This window comes from Wyeomyia smithii, chromosome 2 (genome assembly GCF_029784165.1).
Source record: "Wyeomyia smithii strain HCP4-BCI-WySm-NY-G18 chromosome 2, ASM2978416v1, whole genome shotgun sequence".
NCBI classification, from domain to species: domain Eukaryota; kingdom Metazoa; phylum Arthropoda; class Insecta; order Diptera; family Culicidae; genus Wyeomyia; species Wyeomyia smithii.
Genome location: NC_073695.1, coordinates 3,413,020 through 3,432,128, shown reverse-complemented (window position 1 = coordinate 3,432,128; position 19,109 = coordinate 3,413,020). Strand labels below are relative to the sequence as shown.

General features: G+C 37.1%; 1 protein-coding gene across 12 annotated transcripts in view; it reads left to right on the top strand.

Moving 5' to 3' along the window:
• The window catches only part of LOC129725533 (myocyte-specific enhancer factor 2), a 205,573-nt gene that overhangs the window by 148,793 nt on the left and 37,671 nt on the right, over nt 1–19,109 (top strand). For all 12 annotated transcript variants that reach the window (XM_055681494.1, XM_055681500.1, XM_055681499.1 and 9 more), the window contains one exon: nt 17,930–18,514. In XM_055681494.1, coding sequence (XP_055537469.1) covers nt 18,461–18,514 — 54 coding nt within the window. In that variant the 5' untranslated portion in view covers nt 17,930–18,460. The remainder of the gene's footprint in view (nt 1–17,929; nt 18,515–19,109) is intronic.

Genomic DNA, 19,109 nt, shown 5'->3' with positions numbered 1-19,109 from the left:
GTGTGTGTGTGTGTGTGTATGTATGTGCAACTTTTTTTTCTCACTCACTTTTCTTAGAGATGGCTGGACCGATTTTCATAAAATTAATTGCAAATGAAAGGTCTAGTTGCGCCATAGGTTGCTATTGAATTTTATTGTAATCGGATTTTTAGTTTAGAGGTTATGTATCAAAATGTAAAAATCACGAAACATCAATATCTCAGAAACCACACAACCAATTTTAATAAAATTGGTTTCAAATGATCGGGCTGTCTCCAGAACCCTTAACTTTTGAATTTCGTAATGATTGAACATATAGTTCAAAAGTTATGTAAAGAAAAGTTATCCTGAGGTTGTTTAAACTCACTCATTTTTCTCGGAGATGGCTGAACCGATTTTCACAAAATTATTGTTAAATGAAAGGTCTAGTTGCCCCATAGGTTGCTATTGAATTTCATCGCAATCGGATTGTAACTTTGTCCGTTGTTCATGAAAATGTGAAATCACATAATGAAAGTTAACATATTGACTTCCTCCTAACGATCACTGGCTAATTAAAAGGTAGAAAAGTGATCCAAATGGCCGAATGTCATATACTACTCGACTCAGTTAGACGAATCGAGCATTTTCTGCATATAAGCATGTATAGGTGTATATGTTTGTGTGTGGGTGTGTACGTGTGTATGTGCACCTTTTTTCGCACTCACTATTCTCAGAGATGGTCTGACCGAACAGATTTCAATGAAATTTATTGCAAATGAAAGGTCTAGTTGCCCTATAAGACCCTATTGAATTTTATTGTAATCTGATTTCTAGTTTAGAGGTTATGTATCAAAGTGTAAAAATCACGGAACATCAATATCTCAGAAACCACACATCTGATTTGATTAAAATTAGTTTCAAATGAACGGGCTACCATAAAAACCCTTAACTTTTGAATTTTATGAAGATTGAACATGTGGTTCAGGAGTTATGGAAAGTAACGTGTTCTGGAGACTATTTAATCTCACTCATGTTTCTCAGAGATGGCTGGCCCGATTTTTATAAAATTAGTGTCATATGAAAGGTCTTGTTGCCCCATAAGACCCTAATGATTTTTTTTTTCAAACGGATTATTACTTTGCCTGTTATGTTTAAAAATGTGAAATCCAGCTATGAAAAGAAACATATTCCAAGACAACTTACTTGGACTCACTCATATTTCTCAGAGATGGTTGACCCGATTTCCACAGAATTAGTATCAAATGAAAGGTCTACCTACCTCATAACTCCCTATTGAATTTTGCAGTAATCGGACTGTAACTTCGTCTGTAATGTATCGAAATGTGAAAATCACGAAACTTCATTATCTTAGAAACTACACAACCGATTTGAACAATATTGATATCAGATGAACGGGCTAGTTAAGGGTTAACTGATGAATTATGATTGAACACGTGGTTTCAAAGTTTGGCTGCCCCATACGTTACCTTTTCATTTGATTGTAATCAAGCTTAAGCAAGCGTTATGTTTTAATTTGTAAAACAACGAAAGTCTATTATCTCAAGTACTACACGACTTATTTGAACATAACTAGTGTCATACAAATGAGTCATCTCTCAAACTTACGAATAACAAACTTCATAACAATTTGATATGATGTTTAAAAGTTTTAGAAAGAACAGAAATTCATATTCAACACTTTACCTGCTCCGATCAATATATATGGCCTCAACATGATTTAAATGTGGTATCGTACTATCTGAACGTTCCCGGCATCGCTCGTGATTAAATTGTTCGAAATTAAGATACATTGCATTTATTTCGCTATTTCTTAAGTACTAACATTACGTCAAATTTCATATTTTATACTTTAATTACAACATCAATATTTTAGAACCCAAAGAGTGGATAAACATTTATTGGATTTAAGCATTCATGTAAATCTATTTTTACAAATAATAAGTTTGAATGAGAAAGGCTGAGTCTGACCGCTAGGTGGATTAATTCATCTTTTTTTTAATTTTCGTTATTAAATACGCCGGTCCTTGAACGATCGCTTTTTGAAACATACAGTTACATTTTGCCGCAAAAAAAAATTGCCGCAAAAAAAACGTTCCCGTTTGCACTGAAAACAAAATACTCATAAAAGCGATCGTTCAAGGACCCGGCACACTTCTAAACTAATGAAATAATATGAGTTTTTTAATTTCGGTTGACCCGCTGAGTCTCTATCAGGATCACCGCAAGCCTCTGTAAAAAAATAGTGTTTCGGGGAAACGGCCATTACTCCAGTAATAATTGGTATGTCTCAAAATCAAACCTATTTTTTTGTTGTTGATAAACTTTACTTTCAGAAAAATACCACTTTGATACAATGAAAATGGTGCTATGCACTTAAAAATAAATTCAAACTTCCCTCATTTTTCTCGACCAAGAAGGTATATAACCCCTTAATTCATGTTATCATTTGTTTGACTTCAATGTTAGTGTTAGTGTGTTTCATGATCGTGTAGCAAATTTTACCTTTTAACCATTTTTAGTACGTAAGTGTTCATGTAGACAAATATGTCCGATGAATGTAAATAAATAAATAATAATAAATAATAATTTTTTGCTCTGAAATATCATCAATGATTAATACTACTATCGACAATATTATATCATTTTCAAACAGACCTTTTCCACATCTTTTGTCGTTTTTGATTTATTTTTTTAAGCATAAATTTTTATCATTTATGTTTTTCTGTCATTTTCGTTTGAAGTTTTTGTCATTGATTTTTTTTTAATAAAGTCAGTTTTGCTGTTTATAATTTTTGTCGTTTGTCATTTATGTTATTTATATCACTTATGTCATGTTTTTGAAATTTTATCATTTCTGACATTTCTAACACCTTGTGTTTACAATTTTTGTCATAAAACTCCGTTCAAAATCTTGGGAATTTTGCGTTTCTGTCATTTTTATATTTCGAATATTTTTGACATTTTTAAAAATTTTGACATTTTTCTACGTACTCTCTATACATTTTCTACGCATTTTGAATAGATTTTTTAACATGTTTTCAAGCAAAATAGGACTATCATTTTATTAGATTTTTTATCTAAGTGAAACTTTGTACAGATGTTTCTATGTTTCTATTGGTGCTATTAATTTTTTTTTTGAATCACGACTCATTTTGGAAGAGGGCTTATAAATAAAAGGTGATGATTACAATTATTTATAAAGCCAGACGTCTTCGGCAAAATTACAGAATAGAATATTGTCTTTTTAAAATAAACATACACTGTGAAAAAAAAATTTCCGAGAAAAAAAAAGAAAATATAGGGTATCAGCTCTTTTACTGTCAAGGTCCCAAAGCGTTAATTTTTTGCATGATGATTCTTTAAAATGCATAGCATGTTCCTGCAAAAAATAGTTGTCTATGACTTCATTAACGCTCTGGACGATAATTGGGTAACCCTGACGATAATAGAGCCGATACCCTATGTAATTTTAATCTTATTTTTTTAAATGAAAACTACCAAAGGTTAAGTAAACAATAATGTATATAATTCGGGATAGGTAAAAGTTCCAATTTTCTAAAAAAATCTGTCAGCCGAAATGGTTTGTTGGTTTTATGTGATGTCTGCACCAAAATTGTAGATAGCATTTTTGTCGTTACCAAAAAAATGTACACACAAAAATATTTTTTTTTTTGCAAGGACAAATTTACTATCTACAACTTCGCCGAAGACATTAAAGCACAACAAATTTGTTTTGGATATAGAAATATTGTTAATCATTGATCGTCTTAAAAAGTTTTTATTTTTCCTTTCTATGGGTTTTTTTTCTAGAAGTACAAATTTATCGTCTACAACATTGCTGAAGACATTATACTAATCAAACAAACCGTTCTGGTTTTAATTTCTGACGTAGGACTACGTCTTTGTTTTCTATACTAGATTACACTTGGTGAAATTCAAAATGAAACTGTCAAATGTTGCGTCAGATTTCAAACGATTATAGAAAGCGAACGACTTAATGCATCTTAGTCATTTATATGTCGGTGGATAGATAAAATGTGTAACAATTGTTTGATATAATGTTCAACATTGTTGCTTTGCTACAGGATATTTTGCTGGCACAGCTACTGTAGGGCACAGCGGAGAGCAAATTTTATTATGCGCGGCCAAGAAAAATATTCAAAGCTACCGTTGGTGCGATCATCAGCGTTCTGTAGCACGAATTTCTAGTTGAAGATTATGGAATCGATTCTTTTCAGAACTATAGATGCTTGAAAATAAAAGTTATGAGAATTTTCGCCACTACTATTAGTGTGAAATGTTCCTGTATTCATGCATCGTTAGTTTTGCAATAACGACCATCAAAAATAAACGGTAGTGTTGCCTATGAACAGTTTAGCGCAGCATATAATATATACATTTAGTCCTACGTCACCATATCATACAACCCCTAGGACTGTATACCTTGTAGTATTTTCTCTTTTTTTGAAAAATCTTAACTTTTGTGGTTTCTCATTTCTCTATTATAGGCAAGCCTGTTGAACTTCAGCTAACCTTTCGAAATTTTCACTAAAATTAAATTAAAAAAAATCAGTTATTTGAAATAAATATTTGAGGTTTATTTTTTGATATTTTTACGGCGTATCATTTTTTGAAAAGTCAAAATCACTATTTACAACCTTGCCGACGATGTCTAACCGATCAATCAAACCGTTCTGGCTCAGAAGGCATTTGAAATCATCTTAAACCTTTTCGAAAAATTAGTCGTGATTCAAAAAACATTATCAATAGCAAAAATGACATCTTTGACCCATAGTAACATCTGAGCAAAATTCAAACTCAATTCAGCCAGATCAAAAATGGTTAATTGAAATAGGTCCCCGTTTTTTGCAAAATTGTCTATATTGGGTCAATTCGTGAAACGGATCACTAAAAATCGCGATGTCTAATTTTTTCAAATAAGTATAAAAAACTTCAAGAGTTTCACTCGGGAAGTTGATTTTCCAATTTTTATTGAATTTGAGTAAGTTTACAAGTTGTTATTGTCATTTGAAATTTAGGTCAAAATTGTTTTTAAACAGACATAGCTTTAAAAATATTGTATCGAATTTGATGAAATTTTCACAGCAGATGCATCCTAAGTTGTAGTTTACGAACATATTTTTTTGGAGAAAAAAATATTTTTTCAATAGTAACTATTCAAAACAATATGTTGAAAATCTATGTTCTGGGGCACTGAAAAATCTGAAAAAAATCACAAGTATTTTTGACGAAATTTCGAAACTGCCCTGAAAATTTCGCGGTGGTGATATTTATTGATCAAAAGATATGGGTCTTCAAAGTTGGTGCCAAGCGTTTTTAATACTTATTTGGAAAAATTAGACATCGCGATTTTTAGTGATCCGTTTCACGAGTTCTGACCCTATTTCTAGCGTGTTACGGTCATATTTCTGACTTTTTTTTTCAAGAAATACAACTTTATCTCAATAAAACGGAAGTTTGATACAGCGTAACTCGCCTAACATTATCGATTTTCGCTGTTATTATTTTTAGTTGACACACGGAACTGTTAACTGGAGATATTGCAAAACGGCAATGATAGACTATTCCCTTTGAAAAAGGCCAAAATCTATGGCCGAAACGTAGGGCAGTAGCGAACACTGGTTTTAATCTATTGACGACTTTGAGCCAAAATTCCAAAACAAAAACGGAAAAAAAACAGAAATAAAAGTAGTAAAATTTTTACTGTGTATATTTTTATACTTAAAACACCGAGAGAGTCACGAAAATTGTCTACTTTTAAATGCTAAAAACACAATTAGTTTCCAACGAGTCAACCAAAATGTGGGAAATTGTTATTTTGTAACGAAAATTTTGAACTATTGGAAAATGTAGAGTCTTGTTGAACGCTTATTTCATTGAAGAGCTGAAAACACGACCAAATACCAGGTGATCTACATGGGAAGTTGATCAACCAGCAGTAAGCAGAGTGGCGGCGCGTCGCAGCGCAGCAGGCGGTAATTTTGAATTATAATATGTTCGTATGTTTTTTGCTGCAGTAACACCCGGCCAATTGAATGGACCATTCCATTCCATAGCGAACAGACCAGCAGAGCAAATTGACTGGGATTTGAAATAACGTAAGATTTTGGATCTTCCGTCTATATGGGAAGCATCGTCATACGTCTGTAGCAATACTGAAGATGTTCGCTGTGTTTGAAGTTATAATAACAGAACTAGAATTAATCAGCAATGACGATGAACTAAATAAACTTTCTGGTGTCCCTATTGTGGCTGATTTGGTCCAGAAACTGAATTTAGAAGAAATTTGAACCTGGAGCTCGATAGCAATACTCTGGAGTAGAACTTTCTTCTATGAGGTTGTTATATATGGTGAAGCTCTTATGAAAAAATTATCAAAAATTAGGATGACTTAAATTTGCGATGAAATCAAGTATCTTACTTTTCTATCCTTGTAGAAAAAAGAAAAAGTTGTACGACAATGTTGTAGCCATGTTAATTTAAAGCAACTTAGTAGAAAAAGTTTTTCTTTACCTTTGTAAATACCCGAGCTAGATTGGAAAACCACCTTTTCTTCAGAGAAATTTAGATCCACCTTCAGAGAAATTCAGATCCACCTACACTGTTTTAAAACTTGAAAAGAAAAAATGTTTCTTGGAACAAATGTAGAACTACGGTCAGCTTCAGTTTCGGACACATCGTGCTTGGCTAACTCTACTGGCAACAGCAGACGGACGGTCTGAACTTGGCTGCTTTGCCGCTTGTCTCCGATGTGCCATCTCAACGATATGATTATTGAATGGTTATACAGTTTACGAAAATCTAATGTACCTTGCGCACAACGTTCGTCTGTACACCTACAAACAATGTGCAATGCAGTCCGTCCTTTTTTCACATTCCTTCATTCCATCACCTACGCCACTCCGTCTGGTTGTTTCGTGAGTCCTCTCCGTAGGTAAATTTTTGTTTTCCAGTTTGCAGCTACAGATTGCAGTTTTCCGGGACAGTCTGTCGATTAAACGAGGTATAAGCGTAGTATGCCTCAGCATCGAGAACAACGCAATAATAATTTGTCTCGCGGAGAGTTTCTGAATGTCATACACTGTAGGTTTGGCATTTTCCAACATTTCAGCCAGAGGAGCGGGTAGTCAGGAATATACAATACGAGCGTGCAGAATCGGTTCGTTGACGCCAGGATAAAAACAAGTTAATTTGTGATTCTACTCATCCTTTATGAGGTGATTGTTATTAAGTTTTGAAATTCATCAGCAATGTATCTGTAGCGCAGAACGATTTTTTTCGCAGTGGAAAATACTTTTATTAACAGGCGTGTTTTTTTTTACTTTGAAAACTTCTCTTAGAAAAATTCCGTTAAAAAAACTCTAATTTTAATGATGATATATAGTATAATGGATCTGTAACGCTAGACATACAATCAAAGAATGAATCGAAGAATGGTCAGTCATTTGCCAACGTCGTCAGAGTTTAGCGTCAAAACATTTCACACACAGCTATCAAGATTTGGCAATTTCTTCCACCAGATTTAATAACCATATCCACCAAACTCGGCTAATGAGAATGACTAGTTCCCACGAGTCTGAGTCAAAGCACCCCAGCCAACTCAGGCAAGCTCATTTGATTGTCTTCATCATAAATGCATCTGTTGGAAATATTTTTGTTGATTCAATTCAACAAACCTTTTTCAAAACAAATACAGCGTCAGAAGAGAAAAAAGCAAACCCGATGTTTTCGTACCGAATTCATCCGTTTGTCGGGAGATTCCTCAGAAGCACTCTGCCGCGCTACTGATTGACCACACGCCGCATCCGCGCGTTCAGGAATTAAACTTTACTGCTCTTAGCCAGTAGCCAGTCGCACTCGTCGACGTCGACATCAACATCGGCGCAAGTTACCAGAGCACATTTGGCAGCAAAATCTTGTTAGGTAACCATCGAATCGCGGATTACACAAACATCTGCGTCGGTATGAGTTCTATGTAACTGGCGGCGGTGGTCGGTCGGACGGGAGCACAATAAGTATATAGCAAGTCAAGTCTGAGCCAGCATCCTAAAGCTGCAGCAGCCAAACGAAGGAAAAACTGCGAAAGGAAATGGATGAAATTTTTTATAGGCCCGGCCGTTGCCTGGCCAATCCACTACTACAGTGCTCCTTGGCCGGGGGCAATGATGAAAATGCTGATGATCGTCGATGATGTTTTTGAACAAATGAAAATGAATTACTCGCGCCGTGTTTTTCTTTCGGTCATGCAAACCCTCTTAAGTTTCGCAGTTTGCACCGTTCTCCCACTAATGTGTGCATGTGAGCATTTTCCCCATGGGCGGTATAGCGTGGAGGAAAAGTCGATGTTTTCATTCGCCACACATCTTCGCCACGCTGTTGTTGTCTTCGTCGTCGTTTAGAGCCCCCTATGTACAGAGATCACATGCGTTCTGCCCGTCTGTGTCTGTTCGGAAAACTAGACAGAAGGTGAGAGGGAACCCGGGTGGAAAACTTACATTAGGTGGAAAGTCTACACATAAGACTGCTCTGCTCTCGTTTTTTGCCCTACCGGTTTCGCTCCCTTCCGACTCCTCTGTAGGTTCTTAGTACTTCAGCTGTTGCTGCCGCTGTTTCATGCTCTTAAGACAAACTGTGTCGGACTCAAGGTAATGCCTTTAATGGATGAAACTCAAAACTGAACATGCTGCTGGTGGTGTCTGGCAAATAATCATTAGTTGAAGCTGTAACTTGCACGCTGCAGCAGGAGAACTGTGAATTCCATTCCTTACATTTCCTTAGCAGTCGGTACCATACGACTCCATCGCATTGAATTACGACCATTTATTTTTCGTGCGCTCATCTAGCAGTTAAGTATTTAATTTCTTTTACATTCCGGGCAGAGATCTGCATCACTCCATTTGCAATCGCTTGAAATGTGTCTTCGGATGTTAACTGTACTCACATTTCTACGCCGTTCGTTCCTTTTTTCACGTACGTGCTTTGGCTGACTCTTTCCGAGTCGAGTCGAGTCGTATAGACGAAGGAAGCGCAGCTATAACACCGCTGATCGTCTTGCGCTCGTGATGGAAAACCCCAAGTCGAAGGTGAGAAGGAAAAACGAAGCGCACTCTAATGTCACACTTAATTTGTGGCATTTTTCTTTTCTGCTCGGTTGTCTCCGCAGATAATGATTTCCTAGCGGACCTCACCTCGCTCGGTGGAAATTCTATCCGCTCTATTGCTGCTGGCACTGCAAAGGGGATTATTATGCTGCCATCATTGGCTGCTGCTGCTGGTGCATCGCATTGTAGCGCTACCGACACAGTGTCAAGGCGAAATGAAACTTTTTCTTCGTTTCGTGAAATTTGCCTTTCTATCTATACCGTGAAAGGAGAAGCAGCGAAAAAAAAACTTTGAAATACTTTTGCGCAATTGCCAAACCGTAACCATACGAGCAGTTTTTTTTCTCGACAAGTGCGATTTTGTGTGGATGGTGTAAATCTCTTAGAGTTAACGTTTTTTTTTATGTCATTGAAAACAAACTACCATCCGTCTTCATCGATTGAAGTTTAATGGAGCGGTTGATGATGGTTTCATCGTTGCTGCAACACGCACGAGTTTCGAACATATAAAGTAACTGGCCAATTAATATATGAAACTTTGGCGACTGCAGCACGTACACAGGATTTCATAGTCAATTCGGGTGAGATTAGAATCTGCGACACACGGTACGAAGTTTGACCGTTGACTTTTATGTACTCATCACATGGCATCAGTTTGATAAAAGCTGGAGCACTCTCAAACTAATTATCATAGCTAGTGTAATAAAAAAGTATGATTATTTGATTATTATATACCATTTTATTCATTCATCAGAAGGTTTCTTCTTTGGGTATGCGTAGCTTTTAATTTCCTGATCTTTTGAACGAAATCTGCAGCCGTTAGAATTTTAACTCTATCTTGGTAGTTAGCTAGTTTTTTTTTCTTTCAACAACTTTTAATATATGTATTATTTATTCCAAAACCATTGTTGTACGTTGAAAATGTTTCATGGACACGAAAAAGTTTTTGTAAGAAAACCCTTTTTTACCAGATTGAAGCCCATTTTGAAATGTTCAGATAACTAAATTGTATGCCTAAAACTCTCGAATTTGAAGATATTTGACTTACACACCCACAATATTTTATCTTAGTCGAGTTGGCGCCGTATCCGTCTTAAAAAAAAAAACAATAAAAGTAATTACGTCATAAATTTGTTTTATAATAAATTCAAAATTTTTTTATTTATTATTAGCGAACGAAAACTTTTGCAAAGTCCCATGGTAAACAATATTTTACGTGAACATGCGACATAAAATCTCCCATGCGAAAAGCAGATATATTGGTATATATATTTCCAGAAACGCACGGCAAATTGCAAACATTTCAAATTAAACGGCGATTCAATTTTACCTTGGATTATGGAATTCACTATATCAACAATATTATTTTTGGTAGCAGATATTTTACGCTTGGTTGTTCTTATGATTTTGTGTGATATTCAGGAGCACATTTTTGTTGTGTTTAGTCCTAAATGTGATCAACTGGCGAAAATCCGTGGGAAATGTTACATAAATCATTGACTCAACTTTGACCACAGCAGGAGTTCACTGAAATCAACTGGTAGAATGAAAAAATGAGCTACAATTCATGTAACTTGGAAACTTTCGTTTTTTAACAACTCTCGTGTGGAAGCCTTTCCACCGCAGACAGTAGAGATTTTTCGGAACCAACACAAAGTCATTTAGAATTCCTGTAACATATCATTTGTATACGCACCAAAAAGCCCTTCTTCTAGTGAAAGTATACCGATTACAACAGAATTCGGCTAAACCAACTGATCTCAACGTAGAAAGTCACAGAAACGAAAACGACTATACTTAGAAATGTGTTCACTTAGAACATTTGTTGTTTCAATTACAATAAAAATCGTTATTTGCAGTCAAACCATATGAATTACTTTTTTTAAAAATGTACAAAAATTTGTTCTTCCAAAAAATCAAAAATAGTTTTTGCTCCATCATTCTACAGTTTTGTTATGCTTCAAAGACATCAATTAAACATGATTAGAATGAAAAAATGAAATTAATTAAAAAAATAGGGAGCTTCGTAGCCGCAAGGTTACAGAGTCCGCTTTGATAAGCGAGTGGTCGTGGGTTCGAATCTGAGTAGAATCAGGCCATTTGGTTGTCAAAGGACTTTAACCTGGGTTTATTCTCAGGCTCTCCACTCAATACCTATCCTTCAAACTGAATTCTTTAGTACCCCCTGCTGACTTTCATCCTAACAAAAAAAGTCTCTCTTATAATAAAACTGTTCTGAGTAACGTATAATAGTTATCTTCAGGGAATTGTGATTATGGCGCGGTTATAGCTGGAGGAATGAGGTTTCAAGACTCCTTCCTCTTGACGAAATATAAGTCCTACTTATAATAAAACTGACCAGAGGTGAATCATTGAGTGCCTCTTCGGGGAATTGTGATTGTGACGCGGTGTTGGTAGGAGGAACGAGGTTTCGATAAGACTCCTTCCTCTCGACAAAATAAGTCCTTCTTATAATAAAACTGATCTCAGGAATATATATCCTCTACTGGAAATTGTAATTGGCGATATTGGTACGGGGAATGAGGTTTCGATAAGACTCCTTCCTCTTGACATAATAAGTCCCTCTTAGAATTAACCTGGTCAAAGAGGAACGTTAAGTGTAGCCTCAGTTCAGGGAATTGTAATTGGCGATATTGGTAGGATAGAAAGAGGCTCGGTATAGTAGAATAGTAAGCTTGAAACGAAAGGATAAACTCTCACACACAAGGACGGATATGAATGAAAGCGTTACAATAATCAATAATGATACTGCCAATAATATGAAGCGCGGAGTACAGAGAACACCTGGGCAATATCACAATAGATCAAATGTCTCTGGTCGCAGTAATGAGTCCACACATATGAAAAAAAAAAAAAAAATTTATTGCGCAAATTTATTGAAACCCTCACAACTTCAAATTTGGTAAATATTGTACATTACAACGATTCTTGTACCGTGATTCTCTCCCAATTCGTGCAGATTGATAAAAAATGTGGAGTTTGAAAATGTTGAAGACAGGCAGGGCCAGAGAGAAACCTAGATGAATGATTATCATGTGACAAAATGGGATTGGAAAAATGGTAATCATGCCCACATCATTTACTCTCAGTTCTAGCTGGATTGTAATAGAGATATGGGCATGAGAGAATAGGAGAGAACAACGTAAAAAATTAAATGTTTTCCTGCTATCATTAGCGATACCGCTTACTGTGAAACGCCCGTGCTGTTGAAAGAATCAGATATAGTCACAAAATTCCATTCCCACAGAGGGACAGACATGTCGTACCGCATGTCTGTCTCTATGGGAATGTAATTTTGTGTATATCTGTTGTATAGTGTGAAATAGTATATTTTCTCGACATTCTCTCACCAAAATAAAGTGCTGATACTAGACTCTTTGTTTTCCGAGGAATAAAACAACGACGACCGCAAAACAGTGGAACGAGTAGGCAAAAGAAAAAGCTATAAAATTTCTAAAGCTAACAATTAAAAAGCTGGAAAAGGATGGAGAATCGGAAAAGGAAATTGTTTCTTCAGTAGTTTAGGTTCCAGTAAAATTTGTTTAATAAAGTCAAAAACTTGACTTGAATCGTCATTTTCTCCGCACGTACGGGAATTTATGTGTCACCACCCTGGTCCCTGATCAAGGTCTAAAAGATTAACTTAGCCGTAGCAACTTCTGGAAATCATGCCTCAAAGCGGTCTTCACTTTTTTGAACGACGAAAAATTTTTCATGCCAAATGTCCTAGAAATGCATGGTTCGGCAAAATTTTGTGTTGTTACAAAACGAAATAGAATCAACTTTTTGGAAGTCAGACAGTTTTGGAGCTAAAAAACAAACAAAAACAAATTTTTTTTGAGGCAACATCCGATCTCGGAGTGCATGCATTGCTAAGACATTTGGTTTAAAATAAATAGATTTCGATAATGTCCTATCGATAATTTCTATGAAGCTTTGACCGCTTCGAGGCTCAACATCGCTAGGTTCGATTGAGCTTAAATTAAGCTTGGGGATTTTTTTTCATGAATGTGAAGCACTTGAGTCCCAGTGCTAAACGAAATTCGAAGGTCATTTTTTTCCATACATTCCATTTACACTTGAATATACAGTAATGCAGAATAATAAAAAAAATGCTCTGGACCCTGAAACCCCCTGCTTGGCTGCACCATTGTGTCTACCTTACTGATATCTGTGTTACAGAAGCGATTTTTTTTGTCGAAAATATATGGGAAAACTCGCCTTTCTTTTTCATTTTCATCAGTAAGCAGCACGATCAAAAATAACCGAGTTAAAACTGAAAATGTGCGCTAAAGTTCGAAAACAGAGTTTTGATCATAACTTTGAATTTAAGGGATATTTGAAGAATTTTTAAAATAGGCGCACATAACATTCAACTAGTCCTACAATCTACATTAGGTCGTATCAGAAGTTCTTGCATTTTTTTCATTTGAAGTATCGTGTCAAAATTACTGTTTGTCTTTAAAAATATAACTCAGCCTAACATCAACATTTTCATAAAACAACTTCTCACTGACGAGGCAAGCAAAATGTAGTATTGAGGAACGCGAGTGAAACTTGGCTGGTGACAGACGAGCTACTCGTTCAAAATCCAGCCGACTCGTCATCTGCAATACCTAAATTGGTCAGACGAGTGACTCGCCACTCGCCACGTCTTCTGTTAACGCGGCCTATGCTTTTTAATAATCATTAAACGCGCAACATTCTTTCACAAAGGAATTCTGATGCGAAATACATGTTGCATATCTAGAATGGCTATACTTGCGTACCGCATTTGGCATTTGACAGCTCCATCAGTCGAAATCTATCCGTGATGGCGAAAACAGTGAAGCTACTCCGTTCAGAAGTGTGAGCTTTCTAAGAATGGTACCCGTGCGACACTTTGTGGACGCCGTATACGCCCGGTCTGGGTATCTACAACATAGTGGTACTATTAGACAACAATCAGAGCATCGGAAGAAAGTCCGGTTCTAGATGGCCAACGACCCTGAGCGATAAGAAGCTCCAATTGATGCTGAACAGGAAGTCCGAGGAAAAGTGGCGACATCGCTGCCTGCGCTTGGCCGGAAAATCGGTGCAGCCGGCAAAATAATGAAAAAGTACCTGGTGAACATGAACATACATGTCAGAAAGCAGTAGTTGCGGCCACTGGTCTTGGAGCTGCAAGCAATAACGCAGCGCAGCACCTGAATAAGATAGTCAAAATAGACCTGTCTCACCCTGGATGGCAACGACTGGCAGGGCTTTTCGTATTTTACTTCCCCAACGAAGTTTTCTGAGAAGGGCTGCTGTCGCTGGCAATCAGCGACAAGCGGAAGTCAAAGTCGCTCTTCTTTCACTCCGGACTGTATGAGGTGCCTGCTGGAAGTTATCAGCTGGATAAAATTATTTCGGTGTTTCCTTCCCATCCTTAATAGTAAGATAACTTAAACAGGTGTTATAAATTTCCGGAAAAAGTTTTTGCATTTTCCAGTGTAGGATAATTTAGTATTTATTATCAATTTGGAATTGATTCTTTACAGAACCAAGGGAAACTTCTGGTGATCTTGCTTACAACTGTCAATCATGTAGTTAGTGTTCGTGGGAAGGTACTGATCGTGATCCATCGAGGTTGGTGGTGCGATATTTATCACACAAATTCGCTCGCGATATGGGTATTTTACGGTCTCTGGGCATCAGGCGCTTTAGAAAATTGCTCCGCATTAGAGTAAATCTGAACACGTTTGAAAAAATTGGCCGGTATAATAAATAAGTTCAGTCAACTTGGAAATTCCATGCATCCAACCCACGAAAACTTAAAAAATGCAAATTTGCATGTAAAACAATAATGCCAAACTAATCACAATTGTTCGGCTTACATAAGTCTTCTTTTTTGTTTTAGTTGAGGATTTTTAATTGCATTTGAAGCAATATTTGTCCCAAAACCAGAAAAATCACAAAATATTGGGTGTTAAACCGAACGATTTGTTCATAACCTTTATGAAATACATCAGGGAACTAGATTTTAAACTTCAGAGTTAATCTAAACTGCAGTACACATTTAAAAGTTAAGCAAAATATTTGCTTTGCTTTGCTTCGCCAGTCTTCTTCATTGATGATTTTAATAATTTTGTATGTAATCAGCCCGAATTCAGATAAAATAAAGAGCGTGTATTATTAAAAAAGCATAATTGGCATTTTGGTACCCATCTTCTAGATTTTTAGCACATTTATCGTGATTATTGCCCGTTCCAAGTTTGTGACTTTCATTAGCGTGTCTGCCAGAGAAGTATGCAGCACGCAAATACAGTCCCTTTTGCAAGTATTTGTTGCTCACTCGTTTTCCCGCTGTAAGAACAAAGAGAAACAGGTTGGTGAAAAGCGTGGCATTAAAGCAGAGAGAAAGAATAAAACCTAAATTATTCCACCTAGCGGTCAGACTCAGCCTTTCTCATTCAAACTTATTATTTGTAAACATAGATTTACATGAATGCTTAAATCCATTAGAGGTATATTCACTTCAAACTTTTGAACAGCATATCAAATTGTTATGAAGTTTGTTATATCTAAGTTTGAGAGATGACATGTTTGTATGACACTAGTTATGTTCTAATAAGTCGTGTAATACTTGAGATAATAGACTCTCGTTGTTCTAACAATTTAATACATAACGGTTGCCTAAGTTTGATTACAATCAAATGAAAAGCGAACGTGTAGGGCAGTCAAACTTTGAAACCACGTGTTCAATCATAACTCATCAGTTAACCCTTAACTAGCCCGTTCATCTGATATCATTATTGTTCAAATCGGTTGTGTAGTTTCTAAGATAATGAAGTTTCGTGATTTTCACATTTCGATACATTACAGACGAAGTTACAGTTCGATTACAGCAAAATTCAATAGGGTGTTATGAGGCAGCTAAACCTTTCATTTGACACTAATTTTGTGGAAATCGGTTCAACCATCTCTGAGAAAAGTGAGTGAGTCCAAGTAGTCCTCGGAATATGTTTCTTTTCATAGCTGGATTTCACATTTTCAAACATAACAGCCAAAGTAATAATCCAATAGGGTCTTATGGGGCAACAAGTCCTTCCATATGACATTGATTTTATGAAAATCGGTCCAGCTATCTCTGAGAAACATGAGTGAGATTAAATAGTCTCCAGACCACGTTTCTTTCCATAACTTCTGAACCACATGTTCAATCTTCATAAAATTCAAAAGTTTAGAGTTTTTTGGGTAGCCCGTTCATTTGAAACTAATTTTGTACAAATCGGTTGTGTAGTTTCTGAGATATTGATGTTTCGTGATTTTTACATTTTCATACATAACCTCTAAACTAGAAATCAGATTACAACAAAATTTAATACGGTTTTAAAGGGCAACTGAACCTTTCATTTGCAATTAATTTCATTGAGATCCGTCCAACTATCTTTGAGAAAATCGAGTGAGATAGGGAGGACGTTACACACAAACATAGTTTTAAACAGTCTGCGGGTTACGATTCTTTCTATAACTTTCAAACCACATGTTTAAACATTATGCAATTCATTGTTTAAGGGTTTAAAAGCCCATTAATTCGAATTCAATTATTTTCATAGCTTCTGAGATATAAGAGCGATTTTCACATTTTGACGCAGCGCCAAAACTAAAAGTTTGATTACAATGAAATTCAATAGAAACCTAAGCGGCAAATAGACCCTTCATTTGACACCAAGATAGAAAGAATCGGTCAGACCATCTCTGAGACAAGTGAGTGCGAAAAAAAGGTGCACATACACACGTACACACCCACACCCACACACACATGTACACCTATACATGCATACATGCAGGAAATGCTTGATTCGTCGAACTGAGTCGAGTAGTATATGCTATTCGGCCATTTGGGTCACTTTTCTACCTTTTAATTAGTCAGTGATCGTTAGGAGAAAGTCAATATGTTTGGTTTCATTATGCGATTTCACATTTTTATGAACAACGAACAAAGTTACAATCCGATTACATCCGGCCATTGGGACCACTTTTATACCTTTGGTTTTTCCAGTGATTGCTATACCTTTCTAGGAGAAAGGCAATAGGAGAAAGGCAAAAACATAAACGGAAATGTTCAACTTGACCGGAGCCCCCCCGTGGAAAGGTGTCCAAGGGCTTGACCGTGACTTTTGTACCGATCGCATTGGGTGGCGCGGATTTTTCTACCACTAGTGCCCGAGTTACCGTGGCAGGTTGAATTTCAATGCATCCTTGAAGACGACATTAATTTATCGATTAGTACACATCGCGCAACCCTTGCAATGCGGTGGAAGAAAGAGGAGGGAGGCCGTGTTCATGTGTGGTGCGAAAGGGTTGGTGAATTTTCCTCCCCTCTGTCGAGTGAGAGAGAGAGAGAGTGTGTATGGCGGCGTACGGATACTACCCTTTTCGTTATGGCTGTGAATTATAGGGCAAACTCGTGCGCCGCACCACTTAGTAGCGTTGTGGGGATGAGAGTGAGAGTGAGAAAAGCTGATGGGTTAGGTTAGGTGCTTGGGAAGAAGTATAAAGATCCATCGATGTCCACTGCTTATTGCAAAGGGGTGAAGCCCATTTGCATGTACTGCATTCCGTTGCCCAGTGGGTTCTACCGATGTCCATCGGAGTGATTGAGGGAAGGGAAAAACCCGCGGGTGGACACTTTATTGCAAGCCATTTTTTCTCCTACGCATTTCGTACCGTCAGTTATGGGATTAGCGTGTGCCATCGGAATTAATAGTTATACTATTTATTTCTGTACTGACATTTTATTCTATGTTTGCCTTTTTTCTCTCTTTCCCTATTTGCAGACTATCGTCCTTTCGGCTGGTGTTGCAGAAGCAGGTACGGAGTCAGTGACGACGGCGGAGTTCCTCTTTCGTCCTAGAACCGAGCGCGAGGCGGGAAGAGTTGAGCTTTTTGCTGTGCGGTGCGCGCGCTGGGAGAAGAGGAATTAGTGGCCGGAAAAGGGACTGTGTTGTAATAGTCGTGCATTTAAGGTGCGGAAGCACCTTTTTCCGTCAAAGAGCAAAGAGTGAGGTCGTAAACAGAACGTGCCAAAGGAAAGGCGCGCGCGAAAAAAAAGGAAAAAATTATTGAGTGCTATTTATTGCCGGGTCCTAAACCGGCCGGTACGGTTTTGAAATAGTGCAGTGGTGACATTTTTGTTTCGGTTTTTTTTCTGGTTTTCCACTCACTTCTGGAACAGCGTGACGTGACGTGACGCAGAGATAGCTGAAGCAGGGCTCCACTACGGGCAGGCAATCGATAGCCAGTAAAACTGGAGAACGTAAATTAGCAAATTGGTTAACACGTGGCAGGCAGGTTGAGCGGAGAAGAAGATGGGCAGGAAAAAGATACAGATCTCACGAATAACGGACGAGCGGAACCGGCAGGTGAGTAAGCGTTTGCGTTTCAATTCAGTTCAAGACACGTTTCGCAAACAGCTTTGTCATCCTTTCTTGCGAAAGTAGTTTGCGCGAAAACGCCTTTGTTCAGGCAGCTTCATTAGAAACTGTAGAAGCGTGATTCTTGCTTTCAACTTCTTCATCTCCTGCTACTGGCTAACAAGCGTCAATGCAATTATTTATTTATCAAACCGAAATGAAGCGTAACTAACGTGGATACAATCTTAATGATTCAATTGCCAATAACTATCCACTAACCGGAAGTGCAGGATCGACGTAACGCTTCGCTTGATTCAGTGCGCTGTGTTCGAGGAAGAATTCTAACTGTTCTGTGCTCTGTGGAAGTGTATTCTACCATTTACGAAGGGCTTCAGCTTGTTCCGGTGATTGCAATACTAGTTTTACAGGAAGTCTTGGAAAAATGTTTTATCTAGTTACGATTTTGTGTTCAGTGATTTACTTTTTGATGTGATAGTGTCAATCCAATAGTGTCACGTAGACATAACACTTTTTTACATTTTGTTGCGTATATCAATCGCTTCAGAGTTAAAAAATTGCAATGGTTGGAGCTAATATTGTGATT